The following is a 17,664-nucleotide window of genomic DNA, read 5'->3' as shown; positions in this document are numbered from 1 at the left end:
CATTTTGGAATCCTCAAGCTCACATTCAGTGGGAATCATACTCTAGTAAAATTCATAGGTCTGGAAGGGGTGGCAGGATGGAGAGAGAGGCAGAGGGAGACGGACAGAGGGGAGGGAGGAGCGGGTTCCCCTGTTCCTTCCCTTCTATTGTGCTGACGTGGCTCTGGCTTACTGTTCTGTGGTCCACAGCAGCACTCTCTTTCTCTATCCTTGCTTTCTCCCTCTCTTTCTCCCCTCTCCTCTTTGTTTCTCTTTGTCTTATACCCTCTCTCTCACTGCTGCTTTTTCATTACTTTGTATTTTCTTTTAGTCTGTTTTATATTTTCTTTCTCTCACTCTGGTGCATCCTGGTTACTGTCGCCCAGAGAGATGTACTAGCTAGCCAACATCTCTTTCTATTGTATTCTGGGTAAGGCCGGCATATTTATTTATGAAAGTTGTCAAACAGTGAAGAACCGTCAAACTGTGTCACCCAGACAGAAGCCCAATTTCTCTGGAATGTGTTATCGAAAATTCCCAAGAATTTCAAGTGGTCGAGCTAGAGAAAGAGTTGGGAAAAGTTGTTAATGTCAAGTGCACAAGTACAGTGAAAAGCGTTTCTTGCCAGCTCTAAACACGTGTGTGTGTGTGAGAGAGAGGGGGATCGGACTCGGCAGTAGGGGGCAGAGAGAGAAAATCCTCAAATCCCATTCTTGTGAGTTAAATTGACTGAAAATCCAGTTGGTTGACAGCCAAGTGTGTGAAGAATGTTTCCCTGATCACAGCATTTCTTTGAGCGGCCTAGAAGAGGCCTTGAGGAGGCTTGGCCAAGCGGATGTTTGATCCACATCAAGGGTTTTCTTAAAGGCTTAATCCAGAGCTGAGTTCAGACACAATGCTCTCCAAACAAGTCCTGTTTACTTTGACATCAATATAGAGGCTAAAAGCTTAAACTTGGGCTTCTGTTCTGTTTACTTACAGCCTAATGAAATAGTCTCAAGCAACACTCTAGGAAGGACCAACCACAACCCTAACCCTTATATGAACTGCAACTCAGTAAAATTGTTGCGTGTTGCGTTTACGAAACAACATCGGAAGCATAGTAGAACCTTTGAAAAATACATTCCAGACTTTTAAGAGTCCAGAATTTTAAGAAATGTAAGTTCTCAAGCCCTGAGGTTTAGCGTGGTTTAATAACTAGTAGAGGTCTATGATGTTGTCCATATTTGGCTCACTTTGGAAAGTGCAGTGCCTTTGGAAAGTATTCAGACCCCTTGACCTTTGCCACATTTTGTTACGTTACAGCTGATTCTAAAATTGATTAAATACATTCTTACCTCATCAATCTACACACAATACCCCATAATGACAGAACAAAAACAGTTTTTTAGAAATTTTTGCTAATGTCTAAAAAATACAAAACAGAAATACCTTATTTACATAAGTATTCAGACCCTTTGCTATGAGATTCGAAATTGAGGTCAGGTGCATCCTGTTTCCATTGATCATCCTTGAAATGTTTCTACAACTTGATTGGAGTCCACCTGTGGTAAATGACATTGATTGGACATGATTTGGAAAGGCACACACCTGTCTATATAAAGTTCCACAGTTGACAGTGCATGTCAGAGCAAAAACCAAGTCATGAGGTCAAAGGAATTATGTGTAGAGCTCCGAGACAGGATTGTGTCGAGGCACAGATCTGGGGAAGGGTAATATAAAATGTCTGCAGCATTGAAGGTCCCCAAGAACACAGTGGCCTCCATCAATCTTAAATGGAAGAAGCATGGAATCACCAAGACTCTTCCTAAAGCTGGCATCCTGGTGAAACTGAGGAATCAGAGGGAGAAGGACCTTGGTCAGGGAGGTGACCAAGAACCCAATGGTCACTCTGATAGAGCTCCTGAGTTCCTCTGTGGAGATGGGAGAACCAGAAGGCAGCACTCCACCAATCAGGCCTTTATGGTAGAGTGGCCAGACGGAAGCCACTCCTCAGTAAAAGACACATGACAGCCCACTTGGAGTTTGCCAAAATGCACCTACAGACTCTGACCATGAGAAACAAGATTCTCTGGCCTGATGAGGGGATGTCTTTCAGCAGCAGGGAAACAGGTACAAAAGTATCTATATCCACAGTAAAACGAGTCCTATATCGACATAACCTGAAAGGCGGCTCAGCAAGGAAGAAGCCACTGCTCCAAAACCGCCATAAAAAAGCCAGACTATAGTTTGCAACTGCACATGGGGACAAAGATCGTACTTTTTGGAGAAATGTCCTCTGGTCTGATGAAACAAAAATAGAACTGTTTGGCCTAATGACCATCGTTATGTTTGGAGGGAAAAGGGGGAGGCTTGCAAGCCGAAGAACACCATCCCAACTGTGAAGCACAGGGGGGCAGCATCATGTTCTGGGGGTGATTTATTGCAGGAGGGACTGGTGCACTTCACAAAATAGATGGCATCATGAGGTAGGAAAATTATGTGGATATATTGAAGCAACATCTCAAGACATCAGTCAGGAAGTTAAAGCTTGGTCGCAAATGGGTCTTCCAAATGGACAATGACCCAAGCATACTTCCAAAGTTGTGGCAAAATGGCTTAAGGACAACAAAGTCAAGGTATTGGAGTGGCCATCACAAAGCCCTGACCTCAATCCTATAGAAAATTCGTGGGCAGAACTGAAAAAGCGTGTGCGAGCAAGGAGGCCTACAAACCTGACTCAGTTACACCAGCTCTGTTAGGAGGAATGGGCCAAAATTCACCCAACTTTTTGTGGGAAGCTTGTGGAAGGCTACCCGAAATGTTTGATCCAAGTTAGACAATTTAAAGGCGATGCTACACAATACAAATTGAGTGTATGTAAACTTCTGACCCACTGGGAATGTGATGAAAGAAATAAAAGCTGAAATAAATCATTCTCTCTACTATTATTCTGACATTTCACATTCTTAAAATAAAGTGGTGATCCTAACTGACCTAAAATGGAATTTTTACTAGTCAGGAATTGTGAAAAACTAAGTTTAAATGTATTTGGCTCAGTTGTATGTAAACTTCTGACTTCAACTGAGAGAGCTAATATCTTCCAGAAGGCAGGAGTGAGATCATTTGGTCCAGTTCCTTCTCTTAATACTACTAAGCTTGGGCTTTGGATCTAAGCCTGATTTATTGTGACTGTGACATCCTCCTACATCCCCAAACACCCATGCATACACACATGTGCACACACACACACACACACACACACACACACACACACGCACACATGCACACATGCACATGCTTACTGATCATTACAGATCATCCAAATCATGTAATCAACAACACCTTTTGATTAGGGAACATGTTGTCTCATACCCACATTTTACGATGGTGAGCTATGAGCTGGAAAATCACGAGTGTAGACATGCTATAATTAAGTAAACATGTGGAAGAAGTGATTCATTATTAGAAGATGGAGAGGCTGAAACAGAGAGCTTCTGTACTGTGGCGATTTCCCATCTTCTCATCGGGGGATTGTAAATAGTCTGAAAGAACAGACCAACAGGACGGTTGGCTTTCTCAACATACCTCTACTGGTCAGACCACCAGTAATTTTCCCGAAAGTTACTGGAATCTTCAGCAATTTTGGTAATTAAAAGGTCATCTATGGCAACTTTCAATTCATGTAAACATCACAGTTTTGAAAACATAGTTTGTCCAAAAAAGTGGTCTCTTGGCAGAACTTACCCCGGGTATGGGGTAAGTTGAGCAGCTGGACAGGGTAAGTTAAGCCGCCTACACATTTCTGTACCCATATGTAATATTACCACTACCTTTTTAATACCATGTTTATCTTTATTTCCCAAACACAATTCAACACAATCACAATTGCTTTTTTTGTGTTTTAATCATTTAAGCATCGTTTAACACAGGCTTAATACCTAACAAACACTTTGTACTTTTTTAAAACACTTTGAACATAGGCAGGGCCCTGTTGTCATCCTCATACCCCAGCGATAAGGCATTGATCCCAGCGAAACACTTCAATTTGCATAACTTGAACTTGCCATTGGTCCAACCATTGTCTCAAATTACCCCATGGACATTGGTTAAACTTACTCCAAGGCAAACATTTTGACTATATTAGCCCACACAGCTACATGGATTATGCCCTCATATTGAAGCTTATAGAGTCCGCAACTGATGTATAGAACAGTATTTGAATGATCTGCTTTGGTTTAGATAAAAACATCAGGAAACCGCTAACACAATAAATTAATTTGACATGGTGAAAATCCTTTTTTGGACCTAACTTGCTTACCACTTTTTCCATGTAGTTTCTTCCTTCACGGACTCCATGAAATGATGATCTCTACCTAAATATTCGGTCAAATTATACATTTTGTGTATAGTTTCCTAGAAACAAGAGTGGCTCAACTTACCCCACTCTCCCCTAATATACCCTCCCTTTGTCTCTCTCTCACACTCAGTAGGGTTAGCCAGGGTGAGCAATTGGCAACATCAGTGGGCTACAAACTGTAAGGAAAGAGTGATGTAGTCCAACTACCACTCCCACACAGTGACATTTATCGCACAGAGGCTGGCTATGTCTTGGGATCCCTGCACATGGTCAGGGCTGTAGTAGCTGGGTGGTCTCCTCTCAATTCTTCCCTGTCCTCTTTCTCTTCTTCGTTCCTACCTTCTTTACTACTTACACTCCCCGGTTTGGAGGAGAAAAAAAATGAGTGGCGACCACACACAAAGAGAAAGCAGTGATAGCCGTTCAGCTCAAGGAGAAGATGCAATGGTTCATTGACAAGCTGAGGAAAGCCACGTCATCATTCCGCGCCACTGATGTCAGTCTCTCTGTCTATCTGACGAGAGTCCGATTGATTAATACGGATGTTCTGCCTTTCCCTTTGCTTTTTAGAGGTGACTTGCTGCTCATTACCGTCTATTCTTTCAACTGGACCTACCTACCTACCTACCTACCTACCTACCTACCTACCTACCTCCATCTCCTACTCACTCACTCACTCACTCAACACACAACACACACACACACACACACATCATCCACTTCTATTTTGTACATTCGCTTAGTCAATCCATGTGTAATGTTGCTTGTTTAATGTTGAAGAGGGGTCTTAAAGCCAGTGCTGAAAGGTAGACTCATTATCTCACTTTTACAAGCTGACCTACCCGGACGCAGACCACACTAACTGACAGTTGGCAGAGCTAATCACTGACCGGGCTCCCTCATTCCGCCCCCTGGGTCTGAGCTTTGAGTGTTTTTTAGAAGTGCTGTCCGGTTTGGGGGAAGGGTGGAAAAAAAACGGAGATGGAAATGGGAATGAGTGCAGAGCAGATGTGTGGAGTTAAACACAGAGGTATGCCAGCACAGCGAAACCAGAGACACAGTGGCAAACCAAACTGATCTCCCCTCTTTGACCAGTAACTACTGAACACAGCTATTAGCTACAGCACTTATCCAGGTGATCTGTGCCAGTATGACCTAATTATAATCAGGCTATGCACCAATTAAATTGTCCTAAGTGGAGGAATTGCTCAAATGTAATGTTATTTTACTGACATGTTACTGTTACTTATACATTTACTTTACTAATTACCCATCACACTGATTGTATGCTGAAACAGGATGTAAGTCATCCACAAATCAAATCAAATTTATTTATATAGCCCTTCGTACATCAGCTGATATCTCAAAGTGCTGTACAGAAACCCAGCCTAAAACCCCAAACAGCAAGCAATGCATGTGTAACGATCGTCGTGCATGAAGGAAGAAGTGGACCAAGGCGCAGCTGGGAGCGAACACATGTTATTTATTTCAGACTGAAATAACACGGTCAAAACAGAGAATAAACGTATCGCTACTGCTCAAACAAAAAGAGACAACAACCCACAAACATCGTGGGGGGAAAAGGAACTTAAATATGATTCCCCAATCAGAGGCAACTAGCGACAGCTGTCTCTGATTGGGAATCGACAGAACCCAACATAGAAATACGCCCCAAAGCAAGGCTATACCAAAACATAGAAAATAAACTATAGAAATGCCACACCCTGACCAAAATAGAAGAGTTCACCTGGTCAGGGCGTGACAGTACCCCCCCTCCAACGGTGCGTACTCTCGGCGCACCAACCTAAAGTCTATTAGGGGGGGGACCCGGGTGGGCGCCTCACCCTCGGTGGAGGCTCTGGCCCCGGGCGTGTTTCTCCCCCTGCCTCCACCCTAGCCCTACCCCTCTGGCCCGGACTGGACCACGGTGGAGCGGCATGCTCAGGCTCCGGAGCGGAGCCGCCGACCGGAACAGGACTGGTCACCGGTGGACCGGACACAGGCCGTGCCGGACTGTGGACACGCGCCGTGGGCCTGGTGCGGGGAACAGGGACGGGCCGGACAGGACCGGGGACACGCACCACCAACCTGGTGCGGGGAGCAGGGACGGGCCGGACTGGCCTGGGGACACGCACAACCAACCTGGTGCGGGGAGCAGGGACGGGCCGGACTGGACTGGGGACACGCACCACTGGCTTGGTGCGGGGAGCAGGGACGGGCCGGACTGGACTGGACACACGCACCACTGGCTTGGTGCGGGGAGCAGGGACGGGCCGGACTGGACTGGGGACACGCACCACTGGCTTGGTGCGGGGAGCAGGAATGGGCCGGACAGGACTGGGGACACGCACCACTAACCTGGTGCGGGGAGCAGGGATGGGCCGGACCGGACTGGGGACACGCACCACTAACCTGGTGCGGGGAGCAGGGATGGGCCGGACTGGACTGTGGACACGCACCACATTCGCCCGGCAAGGGCGAGGTGCTGGCACAGGACGTGCTGGACCGTGACCGCACACCGGCGACACAGTGCGCATAAGCGGCGCCGGATATCCTGGACCGAGGAGGCGCACTGGAGGTCTGGAGTGCACAGCTGACATCACCCGTTCTGGCTCAACGCCCACCTTAGCCTGGCAAGTGTGGAGCGCTGGCAGAGAACGCACTGGGCTGTGCAGCCGTACCGGAGACACAGTGCGCGTCCTCGGCGCAGGATACATCGGGCCGAGAAGGGGCACCGGAGGCCAGGAGCGCTGAGCCGGCACAACACATCCTCGCTGAACACTCCCCCTAGCCCGGCAAATGTGGGGCGCTGGCACAGAGCGCACTGGGCTGTGCAGGCGCACTGGCGATACCATGCGCACCTCTGCCACCCAAGGCACTTCCTTCACGCTGTCCCTACGCAGGTCCTCCAGGACCTCCCACATCTCTGCCTCCTCCTTCGCCGTTATCCCCCACGAGAGCAGTGGTCTGGGCTCTTCCTCTGCCCTTCCGGACCACCCCATTAGCCCCCCCAAAAAAATTTCTTGGGGGTGTCTTCCGGGCCTCCTCGACCGCCGCCTGCGACTCCTTCCACCGGCTGGCATCACCTCCTCGACCTGGGAATCCTTCCGCCAGGGTCCTTTCCCCGACATGATCTCCTCCCAGGTCCAGAACTCCTTCCCCTCGCGAGCCCATCTCTCGCGCTCCTTATCCTCCCGCTGCTTGGTCCTGGTTCGGTGGGTTGTTCTGTAACGATCGTCGTGCATGAAGGAAGAAGTGGACCAAGGCGCAGCTGGGAGCGAACACATGTTATTTATTTCAGACTGAAATAACACGGTCAAAACAGAGAATAAACGTATCGCTACTGCTCAAACAAAAAGAGACAACAACCCACAAACATCGTGGGGGGAAAAGGAACTTAAATATGATTCCCCAATCAGAGGCAACTAGCGACAGCTGTCTCTGATTGGGAATCGACAGAACAAAACATAGAAATACGCCCCAAAGCAAGGCTATACCAAAACATAGAAAATAAACTATAGAAATGCCACACCCTGACCAAAATAGAAGAGTTCACCTGGTCAGGGCGTGACAGCATGTGAAAGAAGCACGGTGGCTAGGAAAAACTCCCTAGGAAAAACTCCCTAGAAAAGCCAAAAACCTAGGAAGAAACCTAGAGAGGAACCAGGCTATGAGGGGTGGCCAGTCCTCTTCTGGCTGTGCCGGGTGAATATTATAACAGAACATGGTCAAGATGTTAAAATGTTCATAAATGACCAGCATGGTCAAATAATAATAATCATAGTAGTTGTCGAGGGAGCAACAAGCACGTCCGGTGAACAGGTCAGGGTTCCATAGCCGCAGGCAGAACAGTTGAAACTGGAGCAGCAGCATGGCCAGGTGGACTGGGGACAGCAAGGAGTCATCATGCCAGGTAGTCCTGAGGCATGGTCCTAGGGCTCAGGTCCTCCGAGAGAAAGAAAGAAGGAGAGAAAGAGAGAATTAGAGAGAGTATATTTAAATTCACACAGGACACCGGATAAGACAAGAGAAATACTCCTGATGTAACAGACTGACCCTAGCCCCCCGACACATAAACTACTGCAGCATAAATACTGGAGGCTGAGACAGGAGGGATCAGAAGACACTGTGGCCCCATCCGATGATACCCTCGGACTGGGCCAAACAGGCAGGATATAACCCCACCCACTTTGCCAAAGCACAGCCCCCACACCACTAGAGGGATGTCTCCAACCACCAACTTACTGTCCTAAGACAAGGCCGAGTATAGCCCACAAAGATCTCCGCCACGGCACAACCCAACGGGGGTCAGTGACTCAACCCACTCAAGTGACGCACCCCTCCCATGGACGGCATGGAAGAACACCAGTAAGCCAGTGACTCAGCCCCTGTAATAGGGTTAGAGACAGAGAATCCCAGTGGAGAGAGGGGAACCGGCAAGGCAGAGACAGCAAGGGCGGTTCGTTGCTCCAGCCTTTCCGTTCACCTTCACACCCCTGGGCCAGACTACACTTAATCATAGGACCTACTGAAGAGATAAGTCTTCAGTAAAGACTTAAAGGTTGAGACTGAGTCTGCGTCTCTCACATGGGTAGGCAGACCATTCCATAAAAATGGAGCTCTATAGGAGAAAGCCCTACCTCCAGCCGTTTGCTTAGAAATTCTAGGGACAATTAGGAGGCCTGCGTCTTGTGACCGTAGCGTACGTGTAGGTATGTACGGCAGGACCAAATCGGAAAGATAGGTAGGAGCAAGCCCATGTAATGCTTTGTAGGTTAGCAGTAAAACCTTGAAATCAGCCCTTGCCTTAACAGGAAGCCAGTGTAGGGAGGCTAGCACTGGAGTAATATGATCCAATTTTTTGGTTCTGGTCAGGATTCTAGCAGCCGTATATGGCACTAACTGAAGTTTGTTTAGTGCTTTATCCGGGTAGCCGGAAAGTAGAGCATTGCAGTAGTCCAGCCTAGAAGTAACAAAAGCATGGATTACTTTTTCTGCATCATTTTTGGACAAAAAGTTTCTGATTTTTGCAATGTTACGTAGATGGAAAAAAGCTGTCCTTGAAACAGTCTTGATATGTTCTTCAAAAGAGAGATCAGGGTCCAGAGTAACGCCGAGGTCCTTCACAGTTTTATTTGAGACGACTGTACAACCATCCAGATTAATTGTCAGATTCAACAGAAGATCTCTTTGTTTCTTGGGACCTAGAACAAGCATCTCTGTTTTGTCCGAGTTTAAAAGTAGAACGTTTGCAGCCATCCACTTCTTTATGTCTGAAACACAGGCTTCTAGCGAGGGCAGTTTTGGGGCTTCACCATGTTTCATTGAAATGTACAGCTGTGTGTCGTCCGCATAGCAGTGAAATTTAACATTATGTTTTCGAATGACATCCCCAAGAGGTAAATATATATAGTGAAAACAATAGTGGTCCTAAAACGGAACCTTGAGGAACACCGAAATTTACAATTGATTTGTCAGAGGACAAACCATTCACAGAGACAAACTGATGTCTTTCCGACAGATATGATCTAAACCAGGCCAGAACTTGTCCATGTAGACCAATTTGGGTTTCCAATCTTCCAAAAGAATGTGGTGGTCGATGGTATCAAAAGCACACTAAGATCTAGGAGCACGAGGACAGATGCAGAGCCTCGGTCTGACGTCATTAAAAGGTCATTTACCACCTTCACAAGAGCAGTCTCAGTGCTATGATGGGGTCTAAAACCAGACTGAAGCGTTGCGTATACATTGTTTGTCTTCAGGAAGGCAATGAGTTGCTGCGCAACAGCTTTTTCAAAATTTTTTGAGAGGAATGGAAGATTCGATATAGGCCGATAGTTTTTTATAATTTCTGGGTCAAGATTCGGCTTTTTCAAGAGAGGCTTTATTACTGCCACTTTTAGTGAGCTTGGTACACATCCGGTGGATAGAGAGCCGTTTATTATGTTCAACATAGGAGGGCCGAGCACAGGAAGCAGCTCTTTCAGTAGTTTAGTTGGAATAGGGTCCAGTATGCAGCTTGAGGGTTTAGAGGCCATGATTATTTTCATCATTGTGTCAAGAGATATAGTACTAAAACACTTTAGTATCTCCCTTGATCTTAGGTCCTGGCAGAGTTGTGCAGACTCAGGACAATGGAGCTTTGGAGGAATACGCAGATTTAAAGAGGAGTCCGTAATTTGCTTTCTAATGATCATGATCTTTTCCTCAAAGAAGTTCATAAATTTATTACTGCTGAAGTGAAAGCCATCCTCCATTTGCGAATGCTGTTTTTTAGTTAGCTTTGCGACAGTATCAAAAAGACATTTCGGATTGTTCTTATTTTCCTCAATTAAGTTGGAAAAATAGGATGATCGAGCAGCAGTGAGGGCTCTTCGATACTGCACGGTACTGTCTTTCCAAGCTAGTCGGAAGACTTCCAGTTTGGTGTGGCGCCATTTCCGTTCCAATTTTCTGGAAGCTTGCTTTTTTCTGTATACCAGGGAGCTAGTTTCTTATGACAGATGTTTTTAGTTTTTAGGGGTGCAACTGCATCTAGGGTATTGCGCAAGGTTAAATTGAGTTCCTCGGTTAGGTGGTTAACTGATTTTTGTCCTCTGACGTCCTTGGGTAGGCAGAGGGAGTCTGGAAGTGCATCAAGGAATCTTTGGGTTGTCTGAGAATTTATAGCACGACTTTTAATGCTCCTTGGTTGGGGTCTGAGCAGATTATTTGTTGCAATTGCAAACACAATAAAATGGTGGTCCGATAATTCAGGATTATGAGGAAAAACATTAAGATCCACAACATTTATTCCATGGGACAAAACTAGGTCCAGAGTATGATTGTGGCAGTGAGTAGGTCCAGAGACATGTTGGACAAAACCCACTGAGTCGATGATGGCTCCGAAAGCCTTTTGGAGTGGGTCTGTGGACTTTTCCATGTGAATGTTAAAGTCACCAAAAATTTGAATATTATCTGCTATGACTACAAGATCCAATAGGAATTCAGGGAACTCAGTGAGGAACACTGCATATGGCCCAGGAGGCCTGTAAACAGTAGCTATAAAAAGTGATTGAGTAGGCTGCATAGATTTCATGACTAGAAGCTCAAAAGACGAAAACGTCATTGTTTTTTTTTTTGTAAATTGAAATGTGCTATCATAAATGTTAGCAACACCTCCGCCTTTGCCGGATGCACGGGGGGTATGGTCACTAGTGTAACCAGGGGCTGAGGCCTCATTTAACACAGTAAATTCATCAGGCTTAAGCCATGTTTCAGTCAGGCCAATCACATCAAGATTATGATCAGTGATTAGTTCATTGACTATAACTGCCTTGGAAGTGAGGGATCTAACATTAAGTAACCCAATTTTGAGATGTGAGGTATCACAATCTCTTTCAATAATGGCAGGAATGGAGGAGGTCTTTATACTAGTGAGATTGCTAAAGCGAACACCGCCATCTTTAATTTTGCCCAACCTAGATCGAGGCACAGACACGGTCTCAATGGGGAGAGCGCCTGATTGGCTGATAGGGGTGTCTGGGAGTCATCTGATTTGCTGTTTGGGGGGGGTGGGGGGGGGGTCAGGGAGTAATCTCAGAGAGCCTCTGTCTTTGAGGTCTGGCGTTCCCAGACTTTTCCAGATTTTTTCCTGTCTGACACTGTAGGCAGGTGGCGCTGCCAGGGTAAACCAGCCTGTGTGCCACCGGCTCCAGTACTGCTGCAGCTGCTACTTTTACCATTCCCACCACCACCCTCCTCTCTCTCAGACACGTTCACACACACGTTCTGTCACACACACACTTACTGACAGGCCTGGCACCAGTTATCCTCATGGTGTGGAAAAATACCCAATTTTAGACAGCATTTGGGAACCAATCATTTGCTTTATAGTAGATCATTGCCAGTAGTTCTAGTCTCTCCCTCTTTTTCCCTTTCTCTCTTTCTCACACACACGTACACACACACACCGTTTTGAATCGCTATCCTTGTGGGGACCAAAGAATTGATTCCCATCCAAAATCCTATTTTCCCTAAACCCTAACCCTAAATCTAACCCTAACCCTAACCTTAACCTTAACCTAACCATTAACCCTAACCTTAACCCTAAGCCTAACCTTAACCCCAAACCCCTAACCCTAAATCTATACCTAACCCTAACTCCTAAACCTAACTGTAACCCCTAACCCTAACTCCTAAACCTAACTGTAACCCCTAACCCTAACTCCTAAACCTAACTGTAACCCCTAACCCTAAACCTAACCCTTAAGCCTAAAATAGTATTTTTCCTTGTGGTGACCAGCAAAATGTATGGTACCCAGAAGGACAGTTAAACAAACACAAACACACACACACACACACACACACACACACACACACACACACACACACACACACACACACACACACACACACACACACACACACACACACACACACACCTATGCGTACAGTCTGCAGTAGGGGTCATCCATTCCAATGGTGGCCCAGTGTGGTGGTCAGGGGGTCAGGAAGGAGGACATTCCTCCTGGACACAGGAGCCTGTAATAACCATGGCTATTAACAGCCAAAGAGAGACAGGAGAATTGGCTCGGACATATGAAAATGTTGTCCTTTTCTCTCTCTCCTCCACTTTCCTCACTCCTTTTCCTCTCCTCCTCCTGCCACTAGTTGGATCCCTCTCACGGTGAAAGTTCTCTGAGGCCATGTCAGCCCCCAGCTAACAGCCAGGTGAAAGGTCCCTGGAGTTAAGGAGGAGAGGAGACGGTTCATAAACACAGCAGAGCTGAGAGCCAACTCCATGCCAAGCGAATGGGAACGACTTTCAGCACAGTGACTGCAGCCCCCGTCGTGTAACAGTGCCCTTTCAGGGGTGTTTCAACTTTAGAAAATAAAGAATTCTGTGTTTTTGTGTTAATACGGAATGAGTCAACCCAGCCTGTTTCCCCCTCCTCTCTCTTTCTCATCTTATTGTCACCCTAAAACTATTCTGTCACTCTGCGCGGCAGGCAGCCTATCGGTTAAAACATCTGTCGATGTGCCATTGAGCGAGGCACTTAACCCGAATTGCTCTGGATAAGAGCGTCTGCTGAATGATGTCAATGGACGTCTCGTCGTTCTGCTCATGAGTGAGCGCTACGATGTTGCCATCCCCTGTGCTGCTGAGATGAGACGCGTTTAGCGAGACAAAGGGTTGTCTGACGGCTCTCTTCCTCCTCCCCTCTCTTCTAGTTCTCTGCAGCTGAGCTAAGTGGTACAGGAATGCACCAGTGGCAAGTTGGCAACTCTTACTGTAGCCTGCTCTCACCTGCCTATCTCTCTTCTTCTTCGTATCGTGCTCTGCTCTGCTTGGCTCTCAAAGCGTCTGCCACTCAAACTCAAGCGGCTGCTGCGTCTCTCCCTCAGAGCCAAAGAGAACTCCTTTGGAATGCACCGCCAAGACGTGTGGACACCGCATTAAGTTATTATACGCCTGTCTTTCTGTCTGTACTGAGGGAGAAAGAGAAACAGATAGAGATCGAACGAGAGAGATTGACAGACAACAAGGAGAGAGAGAAAGTGGAGAAAAGAGAAAATGATGAGAACCAGACTTTTCCATCAGTGACTAGAGCTCCTTCCACTCCTCCCCCCCCCCCCCCCCCCCCCCCTCTCACTCTCCAGTGACTTTCTGCTCCTTCCTAACCTCAGGCTCCAGAACCTACCCGCTGCTCCGAAGTCAGGGCGCCTTAGCCTTCGAGCCCTCTGATTGGCTGTCTGTCTCAGAGACGCTTTAATGCTGAGTTTCCACAGTGACCACAGCCTGGGTTCCATTACTAGGGGAGGGGGTTAGGGCCTGTGAGGTGCTACAAAACCACAGTGACCACAGCCCCGGTTCTAGCTTCTCTTTTACCGTCTGATCCAAATGTTCTGGAAAGATCTTCCCTTCCCAGACTAGGAGTTATTAGTCTGGAGTTCCTTAAAGTGTCAGCTTAGAAAATAAATGGAGAGATGTGTCCAAAGCTATAGGACTATTTTACTTCTCAACTGCGGAATTTACTAACCTCAGCCTCAGTCTAAATGAGCAAATATATCCCCCCCAAAAAATATTCTAGTTTAGTAGTACTCCGTAAATGTAGCTCCACTCTCAGATTCTGCTTTTGTATTTAGAAACCCACTCTGCTAAAACAACTAACATGCTAAGACTTCATTCAGTCATGATGGTTGATCATGCAGGCTGCTTCTCTCGTTTCCCCTTCAGACAAAAGCAGCTCTCTAGTCGTGGGAGCGATGAGCGGTGACTGAACTAAACATGAGTGTGTATGTGAGGGCCCCATAGCAAGTGAGCAAGGCCCTCCCCCTTTGTTGGTGGGCTGAGAATGTCCCACAAGGCCTTGCTCTCGGGGCATATGTCTCACAGATGTGGCGGGCGTTCACAAAATGGAGGGAGAGTTTAAACTAGGTGTGCAGATGAAGGGATGGAGGGAGGGATGAAGGTAAGTGGGAGGCGGGCACTCCTCAAGAGGGTGAGAGGAGGTTGAAACTTCCCTTTCAATACTCTTTTTTCCCCCATCCCCTTTTTTTCACTTTTGTTTATCCCATGTGTTTTGTTGTACTGTAAGTACTCCTTTAGCCCTCTTGCTTCCCGTCTCAGTCTCTATGTCTGGTGTATGGATCAGGTCTTGGAGAGGAGGAGAGGGGTTTGGGGAAAGTGGGAAAGTGTTTTCGACAGCCACCCAGGGATCACATGCTATTCTCATTACCGTGGACTCCTTCCTGTCCTACTCTCTCTCTCTCTCTTCCAGACTTTAATCTCCATCCCTCCCATCTCTGTGGTGTTCTGTTCAGTATTCTGGGCAGTGGTGGAGGGTTGGAGAGAGCTCTTGTTTGCTTTAGATGCTCCAAGACGTTGTTACGGTGTCTCCTCTTGTCTCCTCTGTCCAAGACTTTGTCGTCTCCTCTGTCCCATGTTCATCATCCTACCCTGTTTCCTCTGTCTGGTTCAGTACATAACAATTTCTTGACTGTGTGCCTTTGAAGGTTATGATAGTACAGTTTCAGTGCAGTACACAATTTAATTGATGGACTGTACATTTGGATTTTACTTAGATTTGCTCTCTTGAAAACAATGCTTTTCATGAAACCCAGGCAGGTGTGTGGTCCTCTGTCTCTCCATTTTCAGCATGTTACATGAACTGGTGTATTATAACCTCTCTCTCTCTCTCTCTCTATCTCTCTCTCTCCCTCTCCCTCTCCCTCTCCCTCTCCCTCTCCCTCCCCAGCTGATGTGTTCCCTGAGGACTTCTCCATCCTGGCTACGGTGAAGCCTAAGAAGGGCTCCCAGTCCTTCCTCTTGTCTGTGTATAACGAGCAGGGCATCCAGCAGCTTGGGGTAGAGGTGGGACGCTCCCCTGTCTTCCTGTATGAGGACCACACAGGCAAACCCAGCCCAGAGGACTATCCCCTCTTCAGAGGACTCAACCTGGCTGACGGAAAGTACGTATTACATCAGTATTAGTATGTTCACCTGTCTAATATTTTGAAATAAAATACCCTAAAGTTCTACTGTACTGTTTAGCACTGTATATGAAAGTACCCCCCCCTTCATAGGACACAACCTAGCCGACGGAAAGTAGGCTCACCTCATTCCAATCATAGTATTACTATGTCATTAGATAGTAAACTTATATCATTACACAGCACACTATAGTACTTCATAGTCAAACTATCCCCTCTTCAGAGGACTCAACCTGGCCAACAGAAGGTAGGTTAACCTTGTCTGATACCATACTATACAATAAAAGAAACCATAGTAGGCCTGCTGCATACTTTATTACTGTGCTCAAATCCAATCACATTTGAGTGGTCGTGTACACATACACTGAGTGTACAAAACATTATGAACACCTACCTGCTCTTTTCATGACATAGACTGACCGGGGGAATCCAGCTGGAAACTATGATCCCTTATTGATGTAACTTATTAAATCCACTTCAGTCAGTGTAGATGAAGCCTCCAGACAATTGAGACATGGATTGTGAACTGTATGTGTACCATTCAGAATGTGATTGGGCAAGACAAATGATCGAAGTGGCTTTGAACGGGTTATGGTAGTAGGTGCCAGGCGCACCGGTTTGTGTCAAGAACTGCACTGCTGCTTGGTTTTTCCACGCTCAACAGTTTTCTGTGTGTATCGAGAATGGTCCACCAGCCAAAGGACATCTAGACAACTTGAGACGGCTGGATTATATCACACTAGCCCCTCTTATTATATGATATAATACTAAAATATACACCGTTTAGCAGACACTTGTATCCAAAGCGACACACAGTCACGTGTGCATATTTTTTTTTTACATACGGTTGGTCCCAGGAATCGAACCCACTATCTTGGCATTGCAAGCGCCATGCTCTACCAACTGAGCTACAGAGGACCACCGCTACAAACAAATGTAATGTGCTCTCAGCTTAGCTGCTTGCTTGCTTCTCTGTAATCAGAGCGCAGGTGTGTGTCGGCCTAGCTTTGACGAGTCTGGCGGTTGAACCTTGGTGGGGATTTAGTTTTGTGCAGGTGCTCGGTCACACGTGTTTATTATCCTGATCTGTCTGTCTGTCTGTGTAACACATCACTTATTATCTAGCCGGTCAACCTGGGCGGTTTGGATGATAAATAAAACATAACCTCCTCAGATGAACAGTATCTGAGCGTTGTGTGCTACAGTGCTCTCGGATGTGTAGGCATTAAACCCATCCATATTCTTGACCAAAACGTCCTTATTACCTCTGTATGGTTATAATATCAGCATATCACAAGTCCTACAGCCAGCAACTGTATCGTAGTGAAACGGGTGTGTGTGAGCTAACCCTTTGTCCATCTCAAAGTTAGAACTGTAGTGAAACGTGAGAGAGAGAGCGAGAGAGAGCTAACCTTCTGTCCCTCTTCCCAGGTGGCACCGAGTGGCCATCAGCGTTCACAAACAGAGCATCACCATCATCCTGGACTGTAAAAAGAAGACCACCCAGAAACTATCCAGGAGCCCACACCCCATCATCGACACCAAAGGAATTGTGGTCTTCGGGACTAGAATACTCGATGAAGAAGTCTTTGAGGTAGGCCTTACGCTATCTTCTCTAAATGGCCCTTCGCTTTAGTCCTATTGATTGACGGGAATATTGATTGATTTGTGATCTAAAAGCCGTAAGCAGGCGTGAGGAGATCTGCGTCTCTGCCAGCTGGAGATCAACATCTCTGCCAGTTGAAGTGCTAGGAGGTTTTTAGTCTGGAGTTTCATTCTGGATCGTGTTATTATTGTGACGATATAGATTAGGTATTTTGAACTGCACAGCTGTGTATAGCTGTGTATGTAGTCTGAGCAACTGTCTCCCC

At 46.6% G+C, this 17,664-nt stretch overlaps 1 protein-coding gene across 2 annotated transcripts in view; it reads left to right on the top strand.

The window, feature by feature from the left end:
* The window catches only part of LOC115203847 (collagen alpha-1(XI) chain), a 142,126-nt gene that overhangs the window by 45,052 nt on the left and 79,410 nt on the right, over window positions 1-17,664 (top strand). For both annotated transcript variants that reach the window (XM_029768881.1, XM_029768880.1), the window contains exons 3-4: window positions 15,559-15,772; window positions 17,225-17,387. In XM_029768881.1, the coding sequence (XP_029624741.1) occupies window positions 15,559-15,772; window positions 17,225-17,387 (377 nt within the window). The remainder of the gene's footprint in view (window positions 1-15,558; window positions 15,773-17,224; window positions 17,388-17,664) is intronic.

This window comes from Salmo trutta, chromosome 12, assembly GCF_901001165.1.
Source record: "Salmo trutta chromosome 12, fSalTru1.1, whole genome shotgun sequence".
NCBI lineage: Eukaryota > Metazoa > Chordata > Actinopteri > Salmoniformes > Salmonidae > Salmo > Salmo trutta.
Note: the sequence above shows the minus strand (reverse complement) of the source record. Positions and strands in the feature narration are given on the sequence as shown.